The 24,140-nt window shown below is 46.1% G+C and overlaps 1 protein-coding gene across 1 annotated transcript in view; it reads right to left on the reverse strand.

Annotated features, from left to right (window-relative positions):
• Window positions 1-4,369: 4,369 nt before the first annotated feature.
• LOC139581712 (BTB/POZ domain-containing protein KCTD16-like) overlaps window positions 4,370-24,140 on the reverse strand; it is a 64,963-nt gene continuing 45,192 nt past the window's right edge. The window contains exons 2-3 of the mRNA XM_071411761.1: window positions 4,746-4,964; window positions 4,370-4,614 (exon numbers count right to left, since the gene is read on the reverse strand). Coding sequence (XP_071267862.1) covers window positions 4,370-4,614; window positions 4,746-4,964 — 464 coding nt within the window. The remainder of the gene's footprint in view (window positions 4,615-4,745; window positions 4,965-24,140) is intronic.

A 24,140-nucleotide genomic window follows, 5' to 3' on the forward strand; every position in this document is an offset into this window, starting at 1 on the left:
GTTGGTCCAAAGTAGTGCACTATATACATGGAACGTGTATAAGACGAGAAAAGGAGGATTTTTGACGGGAATCCAACGGAGCGACTTATCCCGAGAAATTAGGCAGAAACTCTCCAAACTCTGCCTCATTGTCAGGGAAGAAGCCTACTGAATCCTCTTTGGATAATTTCGTATCATCCCAAGCGAATAATATTTAATTCTGTCAACTCAACTCAGTGAGAGGGGTAGCATGAGGATCAGAGGGAATATAACTCTGAAAATAACTTCTGAAATAAATTAGACCTGTGCTGTGAAAAGACACCCTATTGAGCAAATACTTTCGACAAGACTAGTCAACAATAGTGCACTACAGAGGGAATAGGGTGTCATAGTGCCCTATAGAGGGAATAGGGTGCCATAGTGCACTATAAACGGAATAGGGTTCCATTTCAGACCAAACCCTGTACTTATTTCCTGTTTTGATCCTGGAAACACAACTGCACAGTCAACCGTTCAATCCAGTCAGCAACGCTGTCAAAGAGTCAGAGTCACACAAGTAATTGCATTTTCAACTCATTTAATAGATTTTTTTGCACACTTACAATCGGGGGGGATCTTAGAATACCCATCAGCATTACGTTCTGCAGCCTACCTACACGTTTTCCTATGCTACACGCACATGACATATTGACAAATTCAGACAAGAATGTTTACAATAGCAAATGGAAAATCTAGGCAGTGCCCTCATAGACGAAGTTGGCCTCACTCAGTCACCACGACATACAGTATTGGGTTGTGTCCCCAAATGGTGCCCTATTCCCTATATATAGTGCACTACTTTTGAAAAGTAGTGCACTATATATAGGGAATATAATGCTACTTCGGATGCACAATTGGATTTATACACCACACATAATAAATGGACAGCATCTAATGATATGAGTCTCAGACCACTGACACTATAGTCTAATGATATGAGTCTCAGACCATATTACTGACACTATAGTCTAATGATATGAGTCTCAGACTATATTACTGACACTATAGTCTAATGATATGAGTCTCAGACCATATTACTGACACTATAGTCTAATGATATGAGTCTCAGACCATATTACTGACACTATAGTCTAATGATATGAGTCTCAGACCATATTACTGACACTATAGTCTAATGATATGAGTCTCAGACCATATTACTGACACTATAGTCTAATGATATGAGTCTCAGACCATATTACTGACACTATAGTCTAATGATATGAGTCTCAGACCATATAACTGACACTATAGTCTAATGATATGAGTCTCAGACCATATAACTGACACTATAGTCTAATGATATGAGTCTCAGACCATATTACTGACACTATAGTCTAATGATATGAGTCTCAGACCATATAACTGACACTATAGTCTAATGATATGAGTCTCAGACCATATAACTGACACTATAGTCTAATGATATGAGTCTCAGACCATATTACTGACACTATAGTCTAATGATATGAGTCTCAGACCATATTACTGACACTATAGTCTAATGATATGAGTCTCAGACCATATAACTGACACTATAGTCTAATGATATGAGTCTCAGACCATATAACTGACACTATAGTCTAATGATATGAGTCTCAGACCATATAACTGACACTATAGTCTAATGATATGAGTCTCAGACCATATAACTGACACTATAGTCTAATGATATGAGTCTCAGACCATATTACTGACACTATAGTCTAATGATATGAGTCTCAGACCATATTACTGACACTATAGTCTAATGATATGAGTCTCAGACCATATAACTGACACTATAGTCTAATGATATGAGTCTCAGACCATATAACTGACACTATAGTCTAATGATATGAGTCTCAGACCATATTACTGACACTATAGTCTAATGATATGAGTCTCAGACCATATTACTGACACTATAGTCTAATGATATGAGTCTCAGACCATATTACTGACACTATAGTCTAATGATATGAGTCTCAGACCATATTACTGACACAATAGTCTTCTAGGGTGAAATGACATGCAGTGGCGTTGTTGTAGTACAATAAAGAGATGTGACATCTTCTGTGATGGGTCTGCCTGACACAGAACCACAGAACCATTCTGATACATCCACAGGCATAGTGCTCTCCTTATGTCCAGAACCCATACAAACTCACACGTCCATAAAAAACACTGCAACTGTGGCTGCTAACTCGTTCCATATCAAGCACTAGCTAGCTGTAACTGAACGTGTGGGATGGAGCTTGTGATGAGGATGGATATTTGAGCTGGTTACGGTGTATCCCACTGCCCCTGAGGTTGGTTCTTGGCTTGAACAGGTGAAATAGCCTTTAGCTCAACAGGCTAATCATGACTTTCCCCACAGGGAGTGTGGCTATAGTGTCCCTTGCAGTGACCGGGATTTGAACAGCAACAGGAGTGACCTGGTTAACACATGTGCATATCACAAAAAAAGACACTGTGCACACATCACAAACCCTTGACAAATGTGGCCTCGTTTTGTGCTAGATTCACTGTGCTCTGCTATACATGCTGGCAATACAGTGTCCTTGATTTCTTCAATTTCTCTAATATAGTACATGATTGTCTTTGAGAGTGTTGCAGTCTGTTAGTCTTTAGCGAATACCCTGCAAGGAAATTGAGCCCTCCCTCTTTTTCTCTCTCTTCCTGTTCTTTTTATTATGTTACTATTTCCTGTGTTACTTTTTTTGGATTGCCTACTTTTACCCCTACCCACATGTACATACTGTATTACCTCAATTACCTCAACGACCTCATACCCCTGGACATTGACTCAGTACTGGTACTCCTTGTATATAGTCTAGTAATTACCTCAACGACCTCATACCCCTGGACATTGACTCAGTACTGGTACTCCTTGTATATAGTCTAGTAATTACCTCAACGACCTCATACCCCTGGGCATTGACTCAGTACTGGTACTCCTTGTATATAGTCTAGTAATTACCTCAACGACCTTATACCCCTGGACATTGACTCAGTACTGGTAGTCCTTGTATATAGTCTAGTAATTACCTCAACGACCTCATACCCCTGGGCATTGACTCAGTACTGGTACTCCTTGTATATAGTCTAGTAATTACCTCAACGACCTCATACCCCTGGACATTGACTCAGTACTGGTACTCGTTGTATATACACTACCGTTCAAAAGTTTGGGGTCAAATGTCCTTGTTTTTGAAAGAGTTCCTCTGTCCAGTGTCTGTGTTCTTTTGCCCCTCTTAATATTTTATTTTTATTGGCCAGTCTGAGATATGGCTTTTTCTTTGCAACTCTGCCTAGAAGGCCAGCATTCCGGAGTCGCCTCTTCACTGTTGACGTTGAGACTGGTGTTTTGTGGGTACTACTTAATGAAGTTGCCAGTTGAGGACTTGCGAGGCGTCTGTTTCTCAAACTAAACACTCTAATGTACTTGTCCTCTTGCTCAGTTGTGCACCGGGGCCTCCCACTCCTCTTTCTATTCTGGTTAGAGACCGTTTGCCCTGTTCTGTGAATGGAGTAGTACACAACGTTGTACGAGATCTTCAGTTTCTTGGCAATTTCTCACATGGAATAGCCTTCATTTCTCAGAACAAGAATAGACTGACAAGTTTCAGAAGAAAGTTCTTTGTTTCTGGCCATTTTGAGCCTGTAATCGAACCCACAAATGCTGATGCTCCAGATACTCAACTAGTCTAAAGAAGGCCAGTTTTATTGATTCTTTAATCAGAACAACAGTTTTCAGCTGTGCTAACATAATTGCAAAAGGGTTTTCTAATGATCAATTAGCCTTTTAAAATTATTAACTTGGATTAGCTAACACAACATGCCATTGGAACACAGGAGTGATGGTTGCTGATAATGGGCCTCTGTACGCGTATGTAGATATTCCATAAAAAATCTGCCATTTCCAGCTACAATAGTCATTTGCAACATTAACAATATCAACATTATTTCTGATCAATTTGATGTTATTTTAATGGACAAAAAAATGTGCTTTTCTTTAAAAAAACAAGGGCATTTCTAAGTGACCCCAAACTTTTGAATGGTAGTGTAGTGTAGTTATTACCTCAACTACCTCGTACCCCTGGACAGTGACTCAGTACTGGTACTCCTTGTTTATAGGCTCGTTATTGTTTTTATTGTGATACTATTTCCATTTTTTGTGCAAATATTTGTCTTACTTTTTAACTCTGCCCTGTTGGGAATGGACTCTATCCCTCCCTCCTTCCCTAACTCCCTGCCTCCCTCCCTCCCCCTCCCCTCCTTCCCCTCCTCCCTCCCTCCCTCCCCCTCCCCTCCTTCCCCTCCTCCCTCCTCCTCCCCTCCTTCCCTTTCCCTCCCTCCCTCCTTCCCCTTAGAGACGGTACTTTCTCAGCAGCTCTTGTTGCCACATGTACTTCCTCTCGGGGAAGCGGTCAGGAATCCTGATCCTGTGGAAGTCCTGGATGCACCTCTCCAGCTCCTGCTCCGGTGTTAACTTCTCCTTGTTGGCTTTCCTCTTGGCTGCAGCCTCCCGGTGGTCCCTGATCCCCATGGTCCTCACACGGAGCAGGTCCGTCTTCCTCCTCATCTCCGACGGCTGGAGCAGCTGAACGGGACCTATATTGAGGAGGGGGAGGAGAAGAAGAAGCACAAGAGATTTTATTTGACAGATGCCTTTCAAAACACCCAAGGTCACACAAGGGGAAAGGTGTAAAACAGGAGGTACAAGAGGAGAGGTACACCCACACCTTTCTTCAGTGGCCGTTCCAGGGTCTGGGCGATGGGGTGAGGCTGTCGGCTGACGGAACCACAGATGACAGTGCCCTGAGGGGAGCTGGCTTCTGATTGGGTCTCGGAGCAGGAAGTAGAGAGCTCGTTCAAAGAAGTGCCGCTCTCTCCCTCACGCTCGCTCCTGTGGCTCTTGCAGCAGCAGTCGCAGTGGGACGAAGACCACCTGGATGGGCCACCTGGAGAAGACACGTGTGTAGACACACACACAACATTGAGTTTCATCTTGAATGACACCTGATTTCCATAACTGAAGTGACAAAAGAAGATAGAGACTGCAGGCTATAGTTCACAAATGACTCATATATTGAATTCATCAATTATCTTTTTAGGGATAGGGGGCAGCATTTTCACTTTGGATGAATAGCGTGCCCAGAGTGAACTGCCTCCTACTCTGTCACAGATGCTAATATATGCATATTATTATTACTATTGGATATAAAACACTCTGAAGTTTCTAAAACTGTTTGAATGATGTCTGTGAGTATAACAGAACTCATATGGCAGGCAAAAACCTGAGAAAAAATCCAAACAGGAAGTGAGAATTCTGAGACTGGTCGATTTTCAACTCATCACCTATTGAAATCCCAGTAAGATATGGATCTGTTTGCACTTCCTACGCCTTCCACTAGATGTCAACAGTCTGTAGAACGTTGAATGAAGCCTCTACTGTGATGTGGGGCCAGATGGGAACTGTTTGAGTTAGTGGTCTGGCAGAGTGCCAGTTCCTGGTCATGCGCATTCCACATGATATCGCCTTGCGTTCCAATACTTCTGTAGACACAAAGGAATTCTCCAGTTGGAACGTTATTGAATATTTATGATAACAACATCCTGAACATTGATTCTCTACTTAGTTTGACAAGTTTATTCGACCTGTAATATAACTTTTTGAAGTTTTCGTCCGACGTTCGCCTGGACCTGCGCGAGCATTTGGATATGTGTACTAAACGCGCTAGCAAAAGTAGCTACTTGGACATAAGTAATGGACATTATCGAACAAAACAACAATTTATTGTGGAACTAGGATTCCTGGGAGTGCATTCTGATGATGATCATCAAAGGTAAGGGAATATTTATGATGTAATTTCGTATTTCTGTTGACTCCAACATGGCAGAGAAATGTTGTTTATATCTGAGCGCCGTCTCAGATTATTGCATGGTGTGCTTTTTCCGTAAAGTTTTTTTGAAATCTGACACAGCGGTTGCATTAAGAACAAGTGTATCTTTAATTCTATGTAAAACATGTATCTTTCATCAAAGTTTATGATGAGTACTTCTGTTATTTGATGTGGCTCTCTGCAATTTCTCAGAATATTTTGGAGGCATTTCTGAACACGGCGCCAATGTAAACTGAGATTTTTGGATATAAATATGCACATTATCGAACAAAACATACATGTATTGTGTAATGTCCTATGAGTGTCATCTGATGAAGATCATCAAAGGTTAGTGATTAATTTTATCTCTATTTCTGCTTTTTGTGACTCATCTTTGGCTGGGAAAATGGCTGTGTGTTTTTTGGACTTGGCGGTGATCTAACATAATCATATGTTGTGTTTTCGCCGTAAAACATTTTTTAAATCGGACATGATGGGTAGATTAACAAGATGTTTATCTTTCATTTGCTGTATTGGACTTGTTAATGTGTGAAAGTTACATATTTCGGAAAAATATCTTTGAATTTCCCGCGCTGCCTTTTCAGCGGAATGTTGTCAGGGGTTCCGCTAGCGGAACGCATGTCCTAGAAAGGTTATCATAGATGTGAATAAATTGTTGTGACAAGGGAATCCTCACACAATACGTCATTATTAGCTAACGCTCTCTCGGCCTACACTGAGATGTATAATCAAACAGACCAGTTACTGAACAGACAAACCCTGACAAATGACCATAGCCCAATGTCATCTTCCACAGAATGCAGTATCACTGACCTTTCATTACTAAGCCTCTTTGTGTGTGTGTGTGTGTGTGTGTGTGTGTGTGTGTGTGTGTGTGTGTGTGTGTGTGTGTGTGTGTGTGTGTGTGTGTGTGTGTGTGTGTGTGTGTGTGTGTGTGTGTGTGTGTGTGTGTGTGTGTGTGTGTGTGTGTGTGTCTGATGGATGAAGTATACTGTACATGACTAAAAGTATTTGGACACCTGCTTGTCGAACATCAATCAATCAAATGTATTTATAAAGCCCTTTTTACATCAGCCGATGTCACAAAGTGCTATACTGAAACCCAGCCTAAAACCCCAAACACCAAGCAATGCAGAGGTAGAAGCACGCTGGCTAGGAAAAACTCCCTAGAAAGGCAGGAACCTTAGGAAGAAACCTAGCGAGGAACCAGGCTCTGAGGGGTGGCCAGTCCTCTTCTGGCTGTGCTGGGTGGATATTATAACAGTACATGGCCAAGATGTTCAAACGTTCATAGATGACCAACAGGGTCAAATAATAATAATCACAGTGGTTGTAGAGGGTGCAACAGGCCAACTCCTCAGGAATAAATGTCAGTTGGCTTTTCATAGCTGATCATTCAGAGTTAGAGACAGCAGGTGCTGTAGAGAGAGAGAGAGAGTCGAAAACAGCAGGTCCGGGACAAGGTAGCATGTCCGGTGAACAGGTCAGGGTTCCATAACCGCAGGCAGAACAGTTGAAACTGGAGGCCAGGTAGTCCTGAGGCATGGTCCTAGGGCTCAGGTCCTCCGAGAAGAAAGAAAGAAAGACAGAAAGAAAGACAGAAAGACAGAAAGAAAGAAAGAAAGAAAGAAAGAAAGAAAGAAAGAAAGAAAGAAAGAAAGAAAGAAAGAAAGAAAGAAAGAAAGAAAGAAAGAAAGAAAGAAAGAGAGAGAACTAGAGTGAGCATACTTAAATTCACACAGGACACCGGATAAGACAGGAGAAATACTCCAGATATAACAGACTGACCCTAGCCCCCCAACACATAAACTATTGTAGCATAAATACTGGAGGCTGAGACAGGAGGGGTCGGGAGACACTGTGGCCCCATCCGATGATACCCCCGGACAGGGCCAAACAGGAAGTATATAACCCCACCCACTTTGCCAAAGCACAGCCCCCACACCACTAGAGGGATATCTTCAACCACCAACTTACCATCCTGAGACAAGGCCGAGTATAGCCCACAAAGATCTCCGCCACGGCACAACCCAAGGGAGGGCGCCAACCCGGACAGGAAGATCAAGTCAGTGACTCAACTGGATAGGCATACCATTCCATAAAAATTGAGCTCTATAGGAGAAAGCCCTGCCTCCAGCTGTTTGCTTAGAAATTCTAGGGATAGTAAGGAGGCCTGCGTCTTGTGACCGTAGCGTACGTGTAGGTATGTACGGCAGGACCAAATCGGAAAGATAGGTAGGAGCAAGCCCATGTAATGCTTTGTAGGTTAGCAGTATAACCTTGAAATCAGCCCTAGCCTTAACAGGAAGCCAGTGTGGAGAGGCTAGCATTGGAGTAATATGATCAAATTTTGGGGTTCTAGTCAAGATTCTAGCAGCCGTGTTGAGCACTATCTGAAGTTTATTTAGTGCTTTATCCAGGTAGCCGGAAAGTAGTGCATTGCAGTAGTCTAATCTAGTGACAAAAGCATGGATACATTTTTCTGCATCATTTTTAGACAGAAAGTTTCTGATTTTTGCAATGTTACGTAGATGGAATAAAGCTGTCCTTGAAACAGTCTTGATATGTTTGTCAAAAGAGTGATCAGGGTCCAGAATAACGCCGAGGTCCTTCACAGTTTTATTTGAGACGACTGTACAACCATCAAGATTAATTGTCAGATCAAACAGCAGATCTCTTTGTTTCCTGGGACCTAGAACTAGCATCTCTGTTTTGAGTTTAAAAGTAAAAAATGTGCCGCCATCCACTTCCTTATGTCTGAAACGCTTCCAGGGAGGGAGATTTTGGGGCTTCACCATGTTTCATCAAAATGTACAGAAGTGTATCGTTCTGGAGCAATGAAAGTTAGCAGTGAAAGTTAACATTATGTTTCCGAATGACATCACCAAGAGGTCAAATATATAGTGAAAACAATAATGGTCCTAAAACGGAACCTTGAGGAACACCGAAATGTACAGTTGATTTGTCAGAGGACAAACCATCCACAGAGACATCTTTACCGACAGATAAGATCTAAACCAGGCCAGAACTTGTACGTGTAGACCAATTTGGGTTTCCAATCTCTCCAATAGAATGTGGCGATCAATGGTATCAAAAGCAGCACTAAGGTCTAGGAGCACGAGGACAGATGCAGAGCCCCGGTCTGACGCCATTAAAAGGTCATTCATGAGTGCAGTCTCAGTGCTATGATGGGGTCTAAAACCAGACTGAAGCGGTTCGTATACATTCTTTGTTTTCAGGAAGGCAGTGAGTTGCTGCGCAACAGCTTTTTCCAAAAATTTGAGAAGAATGGGAGATTCGATACAGGCCAATAGTTTTTTTTTTTTTTCTGGGTCAAGGTTTGGCTTTTTCAAGAGAGGGTTTATTACTGCCACTTTTAGTGAGTTTGGTACACATTCGGTGGATAGGGAGCAGTTTATTATGTTCAACATAGGAGGTCCAATCACAGGAAGCAGCTCTTTCAGTAGTTTAGTTGAAACAGTATGCATGTTGAAGGTTTAGAGGCCATGACTATTTTCATCAATGTGTCAAGAGATATAGTACTAAAACACTTGAGTGTCTCCCTTGATCCTAGTGTTGTGCAGTGTTGTGCAGACTCAGGACAACTGGGCGTTGGAGAAATAAGCAGATTTATGCAGTCCGTAATTTTCTTTCTAATGATCATGATCTTTTCATCAAAGAAGTTCATGAATTTATCACTGCTGAAGTGAAAGCCATCATTTTTTGGGGAATGCTGCTTTTTAGTTAGCTTTGCGACAGTATCAAAAATACATTTTGGATTGTTCTTATTCTCCTCAATTAAGTTGGAAAAATAGGATGATCAAGTAAGAGTGGGGGCTCTTCGATACTACACGGTACTGTCTTTCCATGCTTGTCGGAAGACTTCCAGTTTGGTGTAGCGCCATTTCCGTTCCGATTTTCTGGATGCTTGCTTCAGGGCTCGGGTATTTTCTGTATACCAGGGAGCAAGTTTCTTATGACAAATGTTTTTGGTTTTTACATTTACATTTACATTTTAGTCATTTAGCAGACGCTCTTATCCAGAGCGACTTACAGTAGAGTGCATACATTTTATTACATTTTTACATACTGAGACAAGGATATCCCTACCGGCCAAACCCTCCCTACCGGCCAAACACTCCCTAACCCGGACGACGCTATGCCAATTGTGCGTCGCCCCGGTTGCGGCCGGCTGCGACAGAGCCTGGGCGCGAACCCAGCCCAGCCTGGGCGCGAACCCAGAGACTCTGGTGGCGCAGCTAGCACTGCGATGCAATGCCCTAGACCACTGCGCCACCCGGGAGAAGGGGTGCGACTGCATCTAGGGGATTACGTAAGGTTTAATTTAGTTCCTCAGTTAGCTGGTTAACCAATTTTTGTACTATAACGTCCTTGGGTACGTGGAGGGAGTCTGGAACGGCATCTCGGAATCTTTAGGTTGTCTGAGAATTTATGGCACGGTTTTTGATGAGCCTTGGTTGGGGTCTGAGCAGATTATTTGTTGTGATTGCAAATGTAATAAAATGGTGGTCCGATTGTCCAGGATGAGGAAAAACATTAAGATCCACAATATTTATTCCACGGGACAAAACTAGGTCCAGAGTATGACTGTGGCAGTGAGTAGGTCCGGAGACATGTTGGACAAAACCCACTGAGTCGATGATGGCTTTTGGAGTGGGTCTGTGGACTTTTAAATGTGAATATTAAAGTCACCAAAAATTTTAATATTTTCTGCCATGACTACAAGGTCTGATAGGAATTCAGGGAACTCAGTGAGGAACGCTGTATATGGGCCAGGAGGCCTGTAAACAGTAGCTATAAAAAGTGATTGAGTAGGCTGCATAGATTTCATGACTAGAAGCTCAAAAGACAAAAACGCAGTAATTTTGGGGGGGTAAATTGAAATTTGCTATTGTAAATGTTAGCAACACCTCTGCCTTTGCAGGATGCGTGGGGGATATGGTCACTAGTGTAACCAGGAGGTGAAGCCTCATTTAACACAGTATATTCATCAGGCTTAAGCCATGTTTCAGTTAGGCCAATCACATCAAGATTATGATCAGTGATTAGTTCATTGACTATAACTGCCTTGGAAGTGAGGGATCTAACATTAAGTAGCCCTATTTTGAGATGTGAGATATCACAATCTCTTTCAATAATGACAGGAATGGAGGAGGTCAATTATTCCAGTGAGATTGCTAACGTGAACACCGCCCTGTTTAGTTTTGCACAATCTAGATCGAGGCACAGACACAGTCTCAACGGGGATAGCTGAGCTGACTACACTGACTGTGCAAGTGGCAGACTCCACTAAGCTGGCAGGCTGGCTAACAGCCTGCTGCCTGGCCTGCACCCTATCTCATTGTGGAGCTAGAATCATGGGCATTAATATGGAGTTGGTCCCCCCGTTGCTGCTATAACAGCCTCCACTCTTCTGGGAAGGCTTTCCACTAGATGTTGGAACATTTTTGGACTTGCTTAGGTCTGGCTCAGTCGGCAGTCGGCATTCCAATACATTCCAAAGGTGTTCGTTGGTTCTTGAGGTCAGGGCTCTGTGCAGTCCAGGCAAGTTCTTCCACAACGATCCCGACAAAACATTTCTGTATGGACCTCGTTTTGTGCAGGGAGCATTGTCTTTCTGAAACAGAAAAGGGCCTTAACGCTGTAGAGTTAAGATTTCCCTTCACTGGAAGTAAGGGGCCCGAACCATGAAAAACAGCCCCAGACCATTATTCCTCCTCCATCAAACTTCACAGTTGACAGGATGCATTGGGATAGGTAGCTTTCTCCTTGCATCCGCCAAATCCAGATTCGTCCGTCGGAGTGCCAAGGAGTCATCACTCCAGAGAACGTGTTTCCACTGCTCCAGAGTCCAATGGTGGCAAGCTTATTACCACTCCAGCCGACGCTTGGCATTGCTCATGGTTATCTTAAGCTTCAGAAAGTATTCAGACCCATTGACTTTTTCCACATTTTGTTACATTACAACCTTGTTCTAAAATTGATTAAATTGTTTTCTTTCCTCATCAATCTACACACAATACCCCATAATGACAAAGAAAAAATGGTTTTTAGAGATGTTTGCACATTTTTTTACAAATAAAAACTGAAATATCTCATTTACATAAGTATTCAGACCCTTTACTCAGTACTTTGTTGAAGCACCTTTGGCAGCGATTACAGCCTCAAGTGTTCTTGGGTATGACGCTACAAGCTTGGCACACCTGTATTTGGGGAGTTTCTCCCATTCTTCTCTGGAGATCCTCTTAAGCTCTGTCAGGTTGGATGGGGAGCGTCGCTGCACAGCTATTTTCAGGTCTCTCCAGAGATGTTAGATCGGGTTCAAGTCCGGGCTCTGACTGGGCCACTCAGAGACATTCAGAGACTTGTCCCAAAGCCATTCCTGCATTGTCTTGGCTGTGTGCTTAAGGTCGTTGTCCTGTTGGAAGGTGAACATTCGCCCCAGTCTGAGGTCCTGAGAACGCTAGAACAGGTTTTCATCAAGGATCTCTCCGTACTTTGCTCAGTTCATCTTTGCCTCGATTCTGACTAGTCTCCCAGTCCCTGCCGCTGAAAAACATTCCCACACCATGCTTCACCGTAGGGATGGTGCCAGGTTTCCTCCAGATGTGACGCTTGGCATTCAGGCAAAAGAGTTCAATCTTGGTTTCATCAGACCAGAGAATCTTGTTTCTCATGGTCTGAGAGTCTTTAGGTGCCTTTTGGCAAACTCCAAGCGGGCTGTCAAGTGCCTTTTACTGAGGAGTGGCTTCCGTCTGGCCCCCCTACCATAAGAGAAACTCTAGAGCTCTTTCAGATTGACCATCAGGTTCTTGGTCACCTCCCTGACCAAGGCCTTTCTCCCCCGATTGCTCCTTTTGGCTGGGGGCGGCCAGCTCTAGGAAGACTCTTGGTGGTTCCAAACTTATTCCATTTAAGAATGATGGAGGCAACTGTGTTCTTGGGGACCTTCAATGATGCAGACATTTTTTGGTACCCTTCCTCAGATCTGTGCCTTGACACAATCCTGTCTTGTAACTCTACGAACAATTCCTTTAACCTCTTGGCTTGGTTTTTGCTCTGACATGCACTGTCAACTGTGGGACCTTATATAGACAGGTGTGTGCCTTTCCAAATCATGTCTAATCAATTGAATTTACCACAGGTGGACTCCAATCAAGTTGTCGAAAGTTGTGGAAACAGGATGCTGTCCTTATTGAGGGCTTGCAGTTGCTTCACAAATCAGAAAGCAACTGCACGAGGCACCATGTTGGAAGACTACAGTCAGTCTTTTGGATGTTCTCCAATTCTCCACATGGCTGGCTGCGTTTTGCTACCACCGGAAACTCCTGGAAGCCCATTTTTTTGTTTTTCTAAGGACCCAGAAAACGGAGACAGTGGAAGAACCTATTCAAGTAAGTAAATATATTTTTGAAAATGACAACAAATATATATTATTAGCTAGCTAGCTAGCTACAGTAATTTAGTATGCAGGGCAGGCTAACTCAATTGAGCTGCTAACGTAATGGTCGCTAGTTAGCTAACTTTACATACTGTATAGCTAGCTAAGTGAAATAAATATCACCAGCTTGCTAACTTCATATTAGCTAGTTAGCTTGATGTATTTATCGGTGTAACTCTTAATACATTTGTAACTAGGTAGCTAGCTAACAGCCATGGAAGAGGGTGAAAGGTTTAGCTAGCACTTCTAGCTGTCAGATAAGGCAACTCTGGATTTTTTTATATATTTGTTTTTTAACTAGGCAAGTCAGTAAAGAAACAAATTCTTATTTACAATGACAGCTTAGGAACAGTGGGTTAACTGCCTTGTTCAGGGGCATAACAACCGATTTTTACCTTGTCAGCTCAGGGATTCGATCTAGCAACCTTTTGGTTACTGGCCCAACAGTCTAACCACTAGGCTACCTGCCGCCCCAGATAGGCCCGGTACCTTTGTGGGAGGACATCATGAAAAGATGATCCAGTTCTAGTCCCTAGCGAGAAAACTGAGGAGAGATATAGAAACATAATATTCAGTGCTGTCTAATTTTAGTATAAAACAAGTTTCTTGTGATGTTTTCTGCCCTCAGATACAGAGAGCCGTAAAACCCTGTCTGCAGATGAAGAGGTCCCAATGAATGTCCCAAGAGAATAAGGGTACATCCTTGTATACCATGGGTTATATGTGTACCACAGGAGGTTGGTGGCACCTTCTTTGGGGAGGGAGGGCTTGTGGTAATGACTGGAGCGGAATCAGTGGAATGGTATCAAATACATCAAACACACGGTTCCAATGTATTTGATGCCATTCCATTTGTTCCGTTCCAGCCATTATTATGAGCCGTCCTCCCCTCAGCAGCCTCCACTAATGATGTTCGTAAGTTACTACATTTTGTGAAGAAAAATACAGTTTAAAATTCACACACAATGTAGAAACCTATTACACCTGGAGCAGGCCAACCCTACTGGGTGTGCAGCCTTCTGTTCCAGCCCAGCACTAACACACCTGATTCAATGTATCAAACCTAATTAATTCATAATCAGGTGTGCTATTGCTGGTCTGCAACAGAAGTCTGCTCACCCAGTAGATCATGGATCAGTGGAGCGATGTTGACCACCTCTGGTATTGACTTTTTTTTGTTTCACCTGAAATGATGCTTTAGTAATGATAGCCTTCTTGTTACCAAAATGTCTAACCTTTACATATGAAGTAGCTTACTTGTACACTTTGAAATGATATGAAATAGTGTTGATTCTTTGAAGTTAAGTGTTTAAACTTGTTTTAATTGTTAACTGAACTATTTATTATTCAAGATGAACTAGTGTCGATATTGATTAATCACAGATCACACTGGCCTACAGTATGATGGCATTAGCCTTATGGGCATTTGCAATGCAGCACTTGACATTGTGCATTTGAAGCAGAGAATAGCTTAACTCACAAATGTTTTACATATTGTTCAGGTATATGTTCTCAATTTAAAAACGATACCAGTAGACAACGTGTATGAGGGCTAATCATTATACTGCATTTTGTACATGCCTTGTGCCTACATGAAATTGTTTAGTGCAAATTCAACCCTTGGAAGCAGGCGAAGATGGGATCGTTAGTGTAAAACGGAAACAGGCGAAGATGGGATCGTTAGCGTAAAACGGAAGTAGGAGATAATGGGATCCTTAGCGTAAAACGGAAGTAGGAGATAATGGGATCGTTAGCGTAAAACGGAAGTAGGAGATAATGGGATCCTTAGCGTAAAACGGAAGTAGGAGATAATGGGATCGTTAGCGTAAAACAAAAGCAGGAGATAATGGGATCGTTAGCGTAAAACATACACAGAACTACTACTACCAAGTTCACTGCCAGATACTTTTCTCCCAGAAGGTGAGTGGCACATGGAAGTGCTACTGTGATAATGAAGATGGTTTGCCTAAGAATACCACAACAATTACATTGTCTATGCTACATGTGTTTAAATTGTAAAGAAAGAAAATAGTTGGGCTATAAGAAATACTTTTTATTCAATGGGGTTAGGCAGAGCAGAGACGACACAATACTTTTCATTTCACCCAGACAACAATGTAGCCTATTATTAAAGTACAGTATGTTTACAATATCATAAACAGTAGTATTTTACACGTTCCAAATTACATTGTATATATTCAAATGGTTTAAGTGGGCCCTTTTGTCATGACAACAAGGTGAAGGTGCTCTCTACTCAAATGGCACAACAGAATCAATCAGACAGTCCAAAGCACAGCATATGACACCCATCTCGTCAAAGGACAAAGTAGAGGTGGAAACGGATGCTGCTGCAGCATTGCTCATCTTCACAGTAGAAACTGATGCTGCTGCAGCATTGTGTCATCTTCACAGTATAAACTGATGCTGCTGCAGCATCGCTCATCTTCACAGTATAAACTGATGCTGCTGCAGCATTGTGTCATCTTCACAGTATAAACTGATGCTGCTGCAGCATTGCTCATCTTCACAGTAGAAACTGATGCTGCTGCAGCATTGCTCATCTTCACAGTAGAAACTGATGCTGCTGCAGCATGGTGTCATCTTCACAGTAGAAACTGATGCTGCTGCAGCATTGTGTCATCTTCACAGTAGAAACTGATGCTGCTGCAGCATTGCTCATCTTCACAGTAGAAACTGATGCTGCTGCAGCATTGCTCATCTTCACAGTAGAAACTGATGCTGCTGCAGCATTGTGTCATCTTCACAGTAGAAACTGATGCTGCTGCAGCATTGCTCATCTTCACAATGGGAATGCAGTTGACATGGGTTTCTTGATAGAGGTCGGCTGGTGAACCTACATAAACAAATGAAAAGCACACCTGATGTTAGTATATCACATCTTCAGGTCACCTAAACTATCAGGTCTCTTAAGTGTTTGGTTGTGTTTAATTCATTCAGGTGTTTTCGTGTCTATTGTTGGGCTGGAACAACCAATAGTCAACACAGCAGGTTATCCTATCCTTTTGAGGCCTTTGTCCTATGCTGTAATGTCCATACATTTTCCATCCTCTTGTGAATAAAGTTCTCAACAAATGATTATTGTGTTATTATATGAAAACCACTGGAGGTTTTGGGACAATATTTTCCTCCAGGCTATATGGACGTCCTGTCTCCGCTTTCATGGTCATGGCTAGAAGGGATCCAGCTGTTGTCAAATTAACGTCATATTTCTCATTTCGTAGCAGATTAGGAGAATTTACTCAGCAGGTTAGGAGAATTTACGTAGCAGGTTAGGGGAATTAGGTTAAGGTTTGGAAAAGGGTTAGGGTTAGCTAAAATGCCCCAAAAAAATACTTTTGACGTTAATTTGACAAAAGCTGGATCCCTTTTAGCCATGACCCCTTTTGGGCCTAGATTACATGGTTGCATTCAAGACAAAGTCGTTTTTATTGATCTGTTGTCAGTGTCAGTAGGGTAGGCCTAGACTACAATCGTATTCAAAAAGATTATGCTAATATCTCCAGTCATATAAAGTGTAGTAGAATTGCATGAAATGTTTATCAAAATCCACATTTTTCCAGTGCAAAGGAAAGAAACGTCTCTGCTATAGCCTATCATTCCTATGCCAATAGAGTTTATTAATAGCCTAAATTATCACTATCCAATCTTCTCATCACATTAGGAATAGTAGGCTTACATTAGAATTCAAATGCGATAATAGAGACATGCAATCCTTTGTTATAAAGGTGCATTTTCATGGTGGAAAAATTGCTTCCCCAAAACTTGAAACTCACGCAACACATGCTAATAGCTAGACTACAAGCTATCTAGCTAGCTAATGTTGGCTAACTTACTGTAGTGTTGTTGTGTAACACCTGGCTAGCATAGCTAAACTAAACTCGAAATTGATCAGACTTGACTTACCAGTCAGTGATGAAATGATCGTAGCAGACCCTGTACTGACAGCTGTCTGGTTTCAGGTCTTGACGGGCAAAAAGGTTTCTTCGCTTTTCAGACAGTTCTTGAGACTTATCTTATTGGTATCACCAATGGTGTTTCATGATTGCGGGGAATCTGTAAACATATTTTTCCTGTTGTCTTTCCTGCCTTGTTAGAGCAGCCAAATACTCCACAGAAAATGACCATGGTGATGAATCAACTCGTTTTAGGCACTGTTATCATGCAGTTTGGGGTAGCCACTCGGCTGTTGTTGTCAGAAGAATAAACGCGGTGGTCTTCCAACATGGCCGCCAGGGGGCATCGTACATAATCTGCAAGCCCTAAAGGGTTCTACCTGGAACCACAAAGGGTTCTACCTGGAACCACAAAGGGTTCTACCTGGAACCAAAAAGGGTTCCACCTGGAACCAAAAAGGGTTCTACCTGGAACCAAAAAGGGTTCCACCTGGAACCAAAAAGGGTTCCACCTGGAACCAAAAAGGGTTCCACCTGGAACCAAAAACGGTTCTCCTATGGGGACAGCCGAAGAACCCTTTTGGAACCCTTTTTTCTAAGAGTGTACATAGTGCACTACTTTTGACTATCTATAGGGAACGGTTTGCCATTTGGGACGAAACCTAAAACATCATTAATCTTGAGTGTTACACATGCAGTAGGAGCAGATTGAGGTTGCTGAGATGAAGGAGGAGTGAATTGTGTGGGTCAGAATGTCTTTTTGACCTGTTGTCAGTGAGGATTGATACGAGCAGTAAAACTGACAGTGGTTCAACTGCCTGTGGATATGCCCTTACACACACTCGCACAAACACACTCACACATAGACACACACACAATCACACAAAGACACACACACTGCCTCTGGATATGCTAGGAGGAGGTTAGGAGGAAAACAGAAGACTACGACTGGGAAGGTTAGGAGGAAAACAGAAGACTACGACTGGGAAGGTTAGGAGGAAAACAGAAGACTACGACGAGGAAGGTTAGGAGGAAAACAGAAGACTACGACTGGGAAGGTTAGGAGGAAAACAGAAGACTACGACGGGGAAGGTTAGGAGGAAAACAGAAGACTACGACGGGGAAGGTTAGGAGGAAAACAGAAGACTACGACTGGGAAGGTTAGGAGGAAAACAGAAGACTACGACGGGGAAGGTTAGGAGGAAAACAGAAGACTACGACTGGGAAGGTTAGGAGGAAAACAGAAGACTACGACGGGGAAGGTTAGGAGGAAAACAGAAGACTACGACGGGGAAGGTTAGGAGGAAAACAGAAGACTACGACGGGGAAGGTTAGGAGGAAAACAGAAGACTACGACGGGGAAGGTTAGGAGGAAAACAGAAGACTACGACGGGGAAGGTTAGGAGGAAAACAGAAGACTACGACGGGGAAGGTTAGGAGGAAAACAGAAGACTACGACTGGGAATGTTTATTTTCTTATTTGTTTTATATTTACTCATGTCTTTGAGGACCTTGTATCTCCCCTGAAGAAACACTTTCCATTTCAACTTTCCAAGTTCTGTTTTTCAATTTCCTATATCCTGGCTGGGAAGACATCCACACAGACTTCTCTCTGCTCTCCATGGCTTACATATATAAAACTATATTAAACAATAATAAAACTACTCAAGCATAGACAGTCTAAATGGACAAAAACATCCTACATGTAATTGTTTTCCCAATATAAGGCTCTAGTCTCAACAGTAATAACGGTCTCACTAAGAGCAATCATTGGGCCATTACCTGCAGAGAGCACATGCATACAGTTACTACATCCCAAATGGCACCCTATTCCCTACACAGTGCACTACTTTTGACCAGGGCCCATAGAGCTCTGGTCAAACGTAGTGCACTATGTATGGAATAGGGTGCCATTTGGGACGTGGGGAGTGCGTACACCAATTTATATGGAACAGGGAGCTTAGTTCAACCGGGATTTGAGCCTCTCAGCTTTTCACTGTAATTACAGCCTTATCTCTGCATGTTGATGTGATTGCATTAGTCTGATAGCGGAGAGAGAGCGAGACAGTGGCTAACAGCTTTTTAATGACTAATCCATGGCAGAGTCACAAATGGCACCCTATTTCCTATATAGTGCACTACTTTTGACCAGAGCCCTATGAGTCCTGCACTATAATAGGGAATAGGGTGCAATTTGGGACGGGGTCTGTGAGTAAAGAGGCAAATCAGACCACCTCCTCAGAAAGAGAATCAGACTGCATCGGGGGCTGTGCCCACCAACACCCAGGCATGATGGACGGATGGTGTTTTACTGGAGAGAGAGGGGGGAGGAGGGAGGAGAGAGAGGGGGGAGGAGGGAGGAGAGAGAGGGGGGAGGAGGGAGTAGAGAGAGGGGGGAGGAGGGAGTAGAGAGAGGGGGGAGGAGGGAGTAGAGAGAGGGGGGAGGAGGGAGTAGAGAGAGGGGGGAGGAGGGAGTAGAGAGAGGGGGGAGGAGGGAGTAGAGAGAGGGGGGAGGAGGGAGTAGAGAGAGGGGGGAGGAGGGAGTGAGAGAGGGGGGAGGAGGGAGTAGAGAGGGGGGAGGAGGGAGTAGAGAGAGGGGGGAGGAGGGAGTAGAGAGAGGGGGGAGGAGGGAGTAGAGAGAGGGGGGAGGAGGGAGTAGAGAGAGGGGGGAGGAGGGAGTAGAGAGAGGGGGGAGGAGGGAGGAGAGAGAGGGGGGAGGAGGGAGGAGAGAGAGGGGGGAGGAGGGAGTAGAGAGAGGGGGGAGGAGGGAGTAGAGAGGGGGGAGGAGGGAGTAGAGAGGGGGGAGGAGGGAGTGAGAGAGGGGGGAGGAGGGAGTAGAGAGAGGGGGGAGGAGGGAGTAGAGAGAGGGGGGAGGAGGGAGTAGAGAGAGGGGGGAGGAGGGAGTAGAGAGAGGGGGGAGGAGGGAGTAGAGAGGGGGGAGGAGGAGGGAGAGAGGGGAGGAGGAGAGAGGGGGGAGGAGGGAGGAGAGAGAGGGGGGAGGAGGGAGTAGAGAGAGGGGGGAGGAGGGAGGAGAGAGGGGGGAGGAGGGAGTAGAGAGAGGGGGGAGGAGGGAGTAGAGAGAGGGGGAGGAGGGAGTAGAGAGAGGGGGGAGGAGGGAGTAGAGAGAGGGGGGAGGAGGGAGGAGAGAGAGGGGGGAGGAGGGAGTAGAGAGAGGGGGGAGGAGGGAGAGAGAGAGGGGGGAGGAGGGAGTAGAGAGGGGGGAGGAGGGAGTAGAGAGAGGGGGGAGGAGGGAGGAGAGAGAGGGGGGAGGAGGGAGTAGAGAGAGGGGGGAGGAGGGAGGAGAGAGAGGGGGGAGGAGGGAGGAGAGGAGGGAGGGGGGAGGAGGGAGGAGAGAGGGGGGAGGAGGGGAGGAGGGAGTAGAGAGAGGGGGGAGGAGGGGAGGGAGTAGAGAGGGGGGAGGAGGGAGTAGAGAGAGGGGGGAGGAGGGAGTAGAGAGAGGGGGGAGGGGGGAGGAGGGAGTAGAGAGGGGGGAGGAGGGAGTAGAGAGAGGGGGGAGGAGGGGAGGAGGGAGTAGAGAGAGGGGGGAGGAGGGAGGAGGAGTAGAGAGAGGGGGGAGGGGGGAGGAGGGAGTAGAGAGAGGGGGGAGGAGGGAGGAGAGAGAGGGGGGAGGGGGGAGGAGGGAGTGAGAGGGGGGAGGAGGGAGTGAGAGGGGGGAGGAGGGAGTAGGAGGGAGGAGAGTAGAGAGAGGGGGGAGGAGGGAGTAGAGAGAGGGGGGAGGAGGGAGTGAGAGAGGGGGGAGGAGGGAGTAGAGAGAGGGGGGAGGAGGGAGTAGAGAGAGAGAGGGGGGAGGAGGGAGAGAGAGAGGGGGGAGGAGGGAGTAGAGAGAGGGGGGAGGAGGGAGTAGAGAGAGGGGGGAGGAGGGAGTAGAGAGGGGGGAGGGAGTAGAGAGGGGGGAGGAGGGAGTAGAGAGAGGGGGAGGAGGGAGTAGAGAGAGGGGGGAGGAGGGAGTAGAGAGAGGGGGGAGGAGGAGGGAGTAGAGAGGGGGGAGGAGGGAGGAGGGAGAGAGAGGGGGGAGGAGGGAGTAGAGAGAGGGGGGAGGAGGGAGTAGAGAGAGGGGGGAGGAGGGAGGAGAGAGAGGGGGGAGGAGGGAGGAGAGAGAGGGGGGGAGGAGGGAGTAGAGAGAGGGGGGAGGAGGGAGTAGAGAGAGGGGGGAGGAGGGAGTAGAGAGAGGGGGGAGGAGGGAGTAGAGAGAGGGGGGAGGAGGGAGTAGAGAGAGGGGGGAGGAGGGAGTAGAGAGAGGGGGGAGGAGGGAGTAGAGAGGGGGGAGGAGGGAGTAGAGAGAGGGGGGAGGAGGGAGGAGGGAGAGGGGGGAGGAGGGAGTAGAGAGAGGGGGGAGGAGGGAGTAGAGAGAGGGGGGAGGAGGGAGTAGAGAGAGGGGGGAGGAGGGAGTAGAGAGAGGGGGGAGGAGGGAGTAGAGAGAGGGGGGAGGAGGGAGTAGAGAGAGGAGGGAGTGAGAGAGGAGGGAGTAGAGAGAGGAGGGAGTAGAGAGAGGAGGGAGTAGAGAGAGGAGGGAGTAGAGAGAGAGGAGGGAGTAGAGAGAGGAGGGAGTAGAGAGAGGAGGGAGTAGAGAGGGGGGAGTGAGAGAGGGGGGAGGAGGGAGTAGAGAGAGGGGGGAGGAGGGAGTAGAGAGAGGGGGGAGGAGGGAGTAGAGAGAGGAGGGAGTAGAGAGAGGGGGGAGGAGGGAGTAGAGAGAGGGGGGAGGAGGGAGTAGAGAGAGGGGGGAGGAGGGAGTAGAGAGAGGGGGGAGGAGGGAGTAGAGAGAGGGGGGAGGAGGGAGTAGAGAGAGGGGGGAGGAGGGAGTAGAGAGAGGGGGGAGGAGGGAGTAGAGAGAGGGGGGAGGAGGGAGTAGAGAGAGGGGGGAGGAGGGAGTAGAGAGAGGGGGAGGAGGGAGTAGAGAGAGGGGGAGGAGGGAGTAGAGAGAGGGGGGAGGAGGGAGTAGAGAGAGGGGGAGGAGGGAGTAGAGAGAGGGGGGAGGAGGGAGTAGAGAGAGGGGGGAGGAGGGAGTAGAGAGAGGGGGAGGAGGGAGTAGAGAGAGGGGGGAGGAGGGAGTAGAGAGAGGGGGGAGGAGGGAGTAGAGAGAGGAGGGAGGAGGGAGTAGAGAGAGGGGGGAGGAGGGAGGAGAGAGAGGGGGGAGGAGGGAGTAGAGAGAGGGGGGAGGAGGGAGTAGAGAGAGGGGGAGGAGGGAGTAGAGAGAGGGGGGAGGAGGGAGTAGAGAGAGGAGGGAGGAGGGAGTAGAGAGAGGGGGGAGGAGGGAGGAGAGAGAGGGGGGAGGAGGGAGTAGAGAGAGGGGGGAGGAGGGAGTAGAGAGAGGGGGGAGGAGGGAGTAGAGAGAGGGGGGAGGAGGGAGTAGAGAGAGGGGGGAGGAGGGAGATGCTGTTCCTGAAATGACGTGGGGTTTTTCTGTACTGTTAAAGGTTTGTTTACATTATGAATTTTCTGTATAGAAAAGAAACCTTCAACAGTACAGAAAAAAACACGTAACTGCCCTGAAATGTCTATGATGCTATTATGGGTTTCTGGGAGAGAGAGAGAGAGAGAGAGAGATAGAGGGGGTGGTGAATGTCCTTGTGACATGCCAGGCTATATTCTTTCACAGTACAAAACTCTCCTCTCCTCTACCTCTCCACTCCTCTACCTCTCCTCTCCACTCCTCTGCCTCTCCCCTCCACTCCTCTACCTCTCCTCTCCACTCCTCTACCTCTCCCCTCCACTCCTCTACCTCTCCTCTGCCCTCTCCTCTCCTCTGCCCTGCTCTCCTCTGCCCTGCTCTCCTCTGCCCTCCTCTCCTTTCCCTCTCCCCTCCTCTCCTCTGCCCTCCTCTCCCCTCCTCTTCCTCTCCTCTACCTCTCCCCTCCCCTCCTCACCTCTCCACTCCACTCCTCTCCTCTTCCTATCCCTCTCCCCTCCCCACCTCTCCTCTCCACTCATCTCCACTCTTCTCCTCTGCCCTCCTCTTCCTCTACCTCTCCCCTCCCCTCCTCACCTCTCCTCTCCACTCCTCTGCACTCCTCTCCTCTTCCTATCCCTCTCCCCTCCTCACCTCTCCTCTCCTCTCCACTCATCTCCCCTCCTCTGCCCTCCTCTTCCTCTACCTCTCCCCTCCCCTCCTCACCTCTCCTCTCCACTCCTCTGCACTCCTCTCCTCTTCCTATCCCTCTCCCCTCCTCACCTCTCCTCTCCTCTCCACTCATCTCCCCTCCTCTGCCCTCCTCACCTCTCCTCTACCTCTCCCCTCCCCTCCTCACCTCTCCTCTCCACTCCTCAACCTCTCCTCTCCCCTCTGTTATTGATGAGATTGCTCACACACAGTCAGTAAGTCAGTGAGTTAGCTCTGCTCTGCAGAAGAGCCCCACACATGCAGCCTCTCTAATGGTGCTGGAATATGATATGTGTGAGGCTACATAGAGCTCAGTAAAAGACAATCAATGGCTTCCCTGAACAGATACAGTACTGCGTCCTCTAATACACTCTAGAGTCTAACGTATGATACCGGGGGATGAGGGATTGTGGACATTTATCCTAGAAGATACATGGAGTTGTTAGTTGTGTTGACTTCGGAAAATGTAAAGCATCAGAATTCTTTATATCGTTCACAAAACTCCATTCATGATGTTTCACAACAATCACATAACACACCTCCTCAGTCAACGTCTCTGCTCAGCCAATAGCAACATCACAACTCATTTCCATGTAACGGCCCTGAAATGTGTATGATGCTATTATCTGGTTTCTGGCCTTGTTCCTAGACGACCAGGCTTTGTTGCTAGACGACCACGCCTTGTTCCTAGACGACCAGGCTTTGTTGCTAGACGACCACGCCTTGTTCCTAGACGACCA

The sequence above is a fragment of the Salvelinus alpinus genome, chromosome 7 (genome assembly GCF_045679555.1).
Source record: "Salvelinus alpinus chromosome 7, SLU_Salpinus.1, whole genome shotgun sequence".
Lineage (NCBI taxonomy): Eukaryota > Metazoa > Chordata > Actinopteri > Salmoniformes > Salmonidae > Salvelinus > Salvelinus alpinus.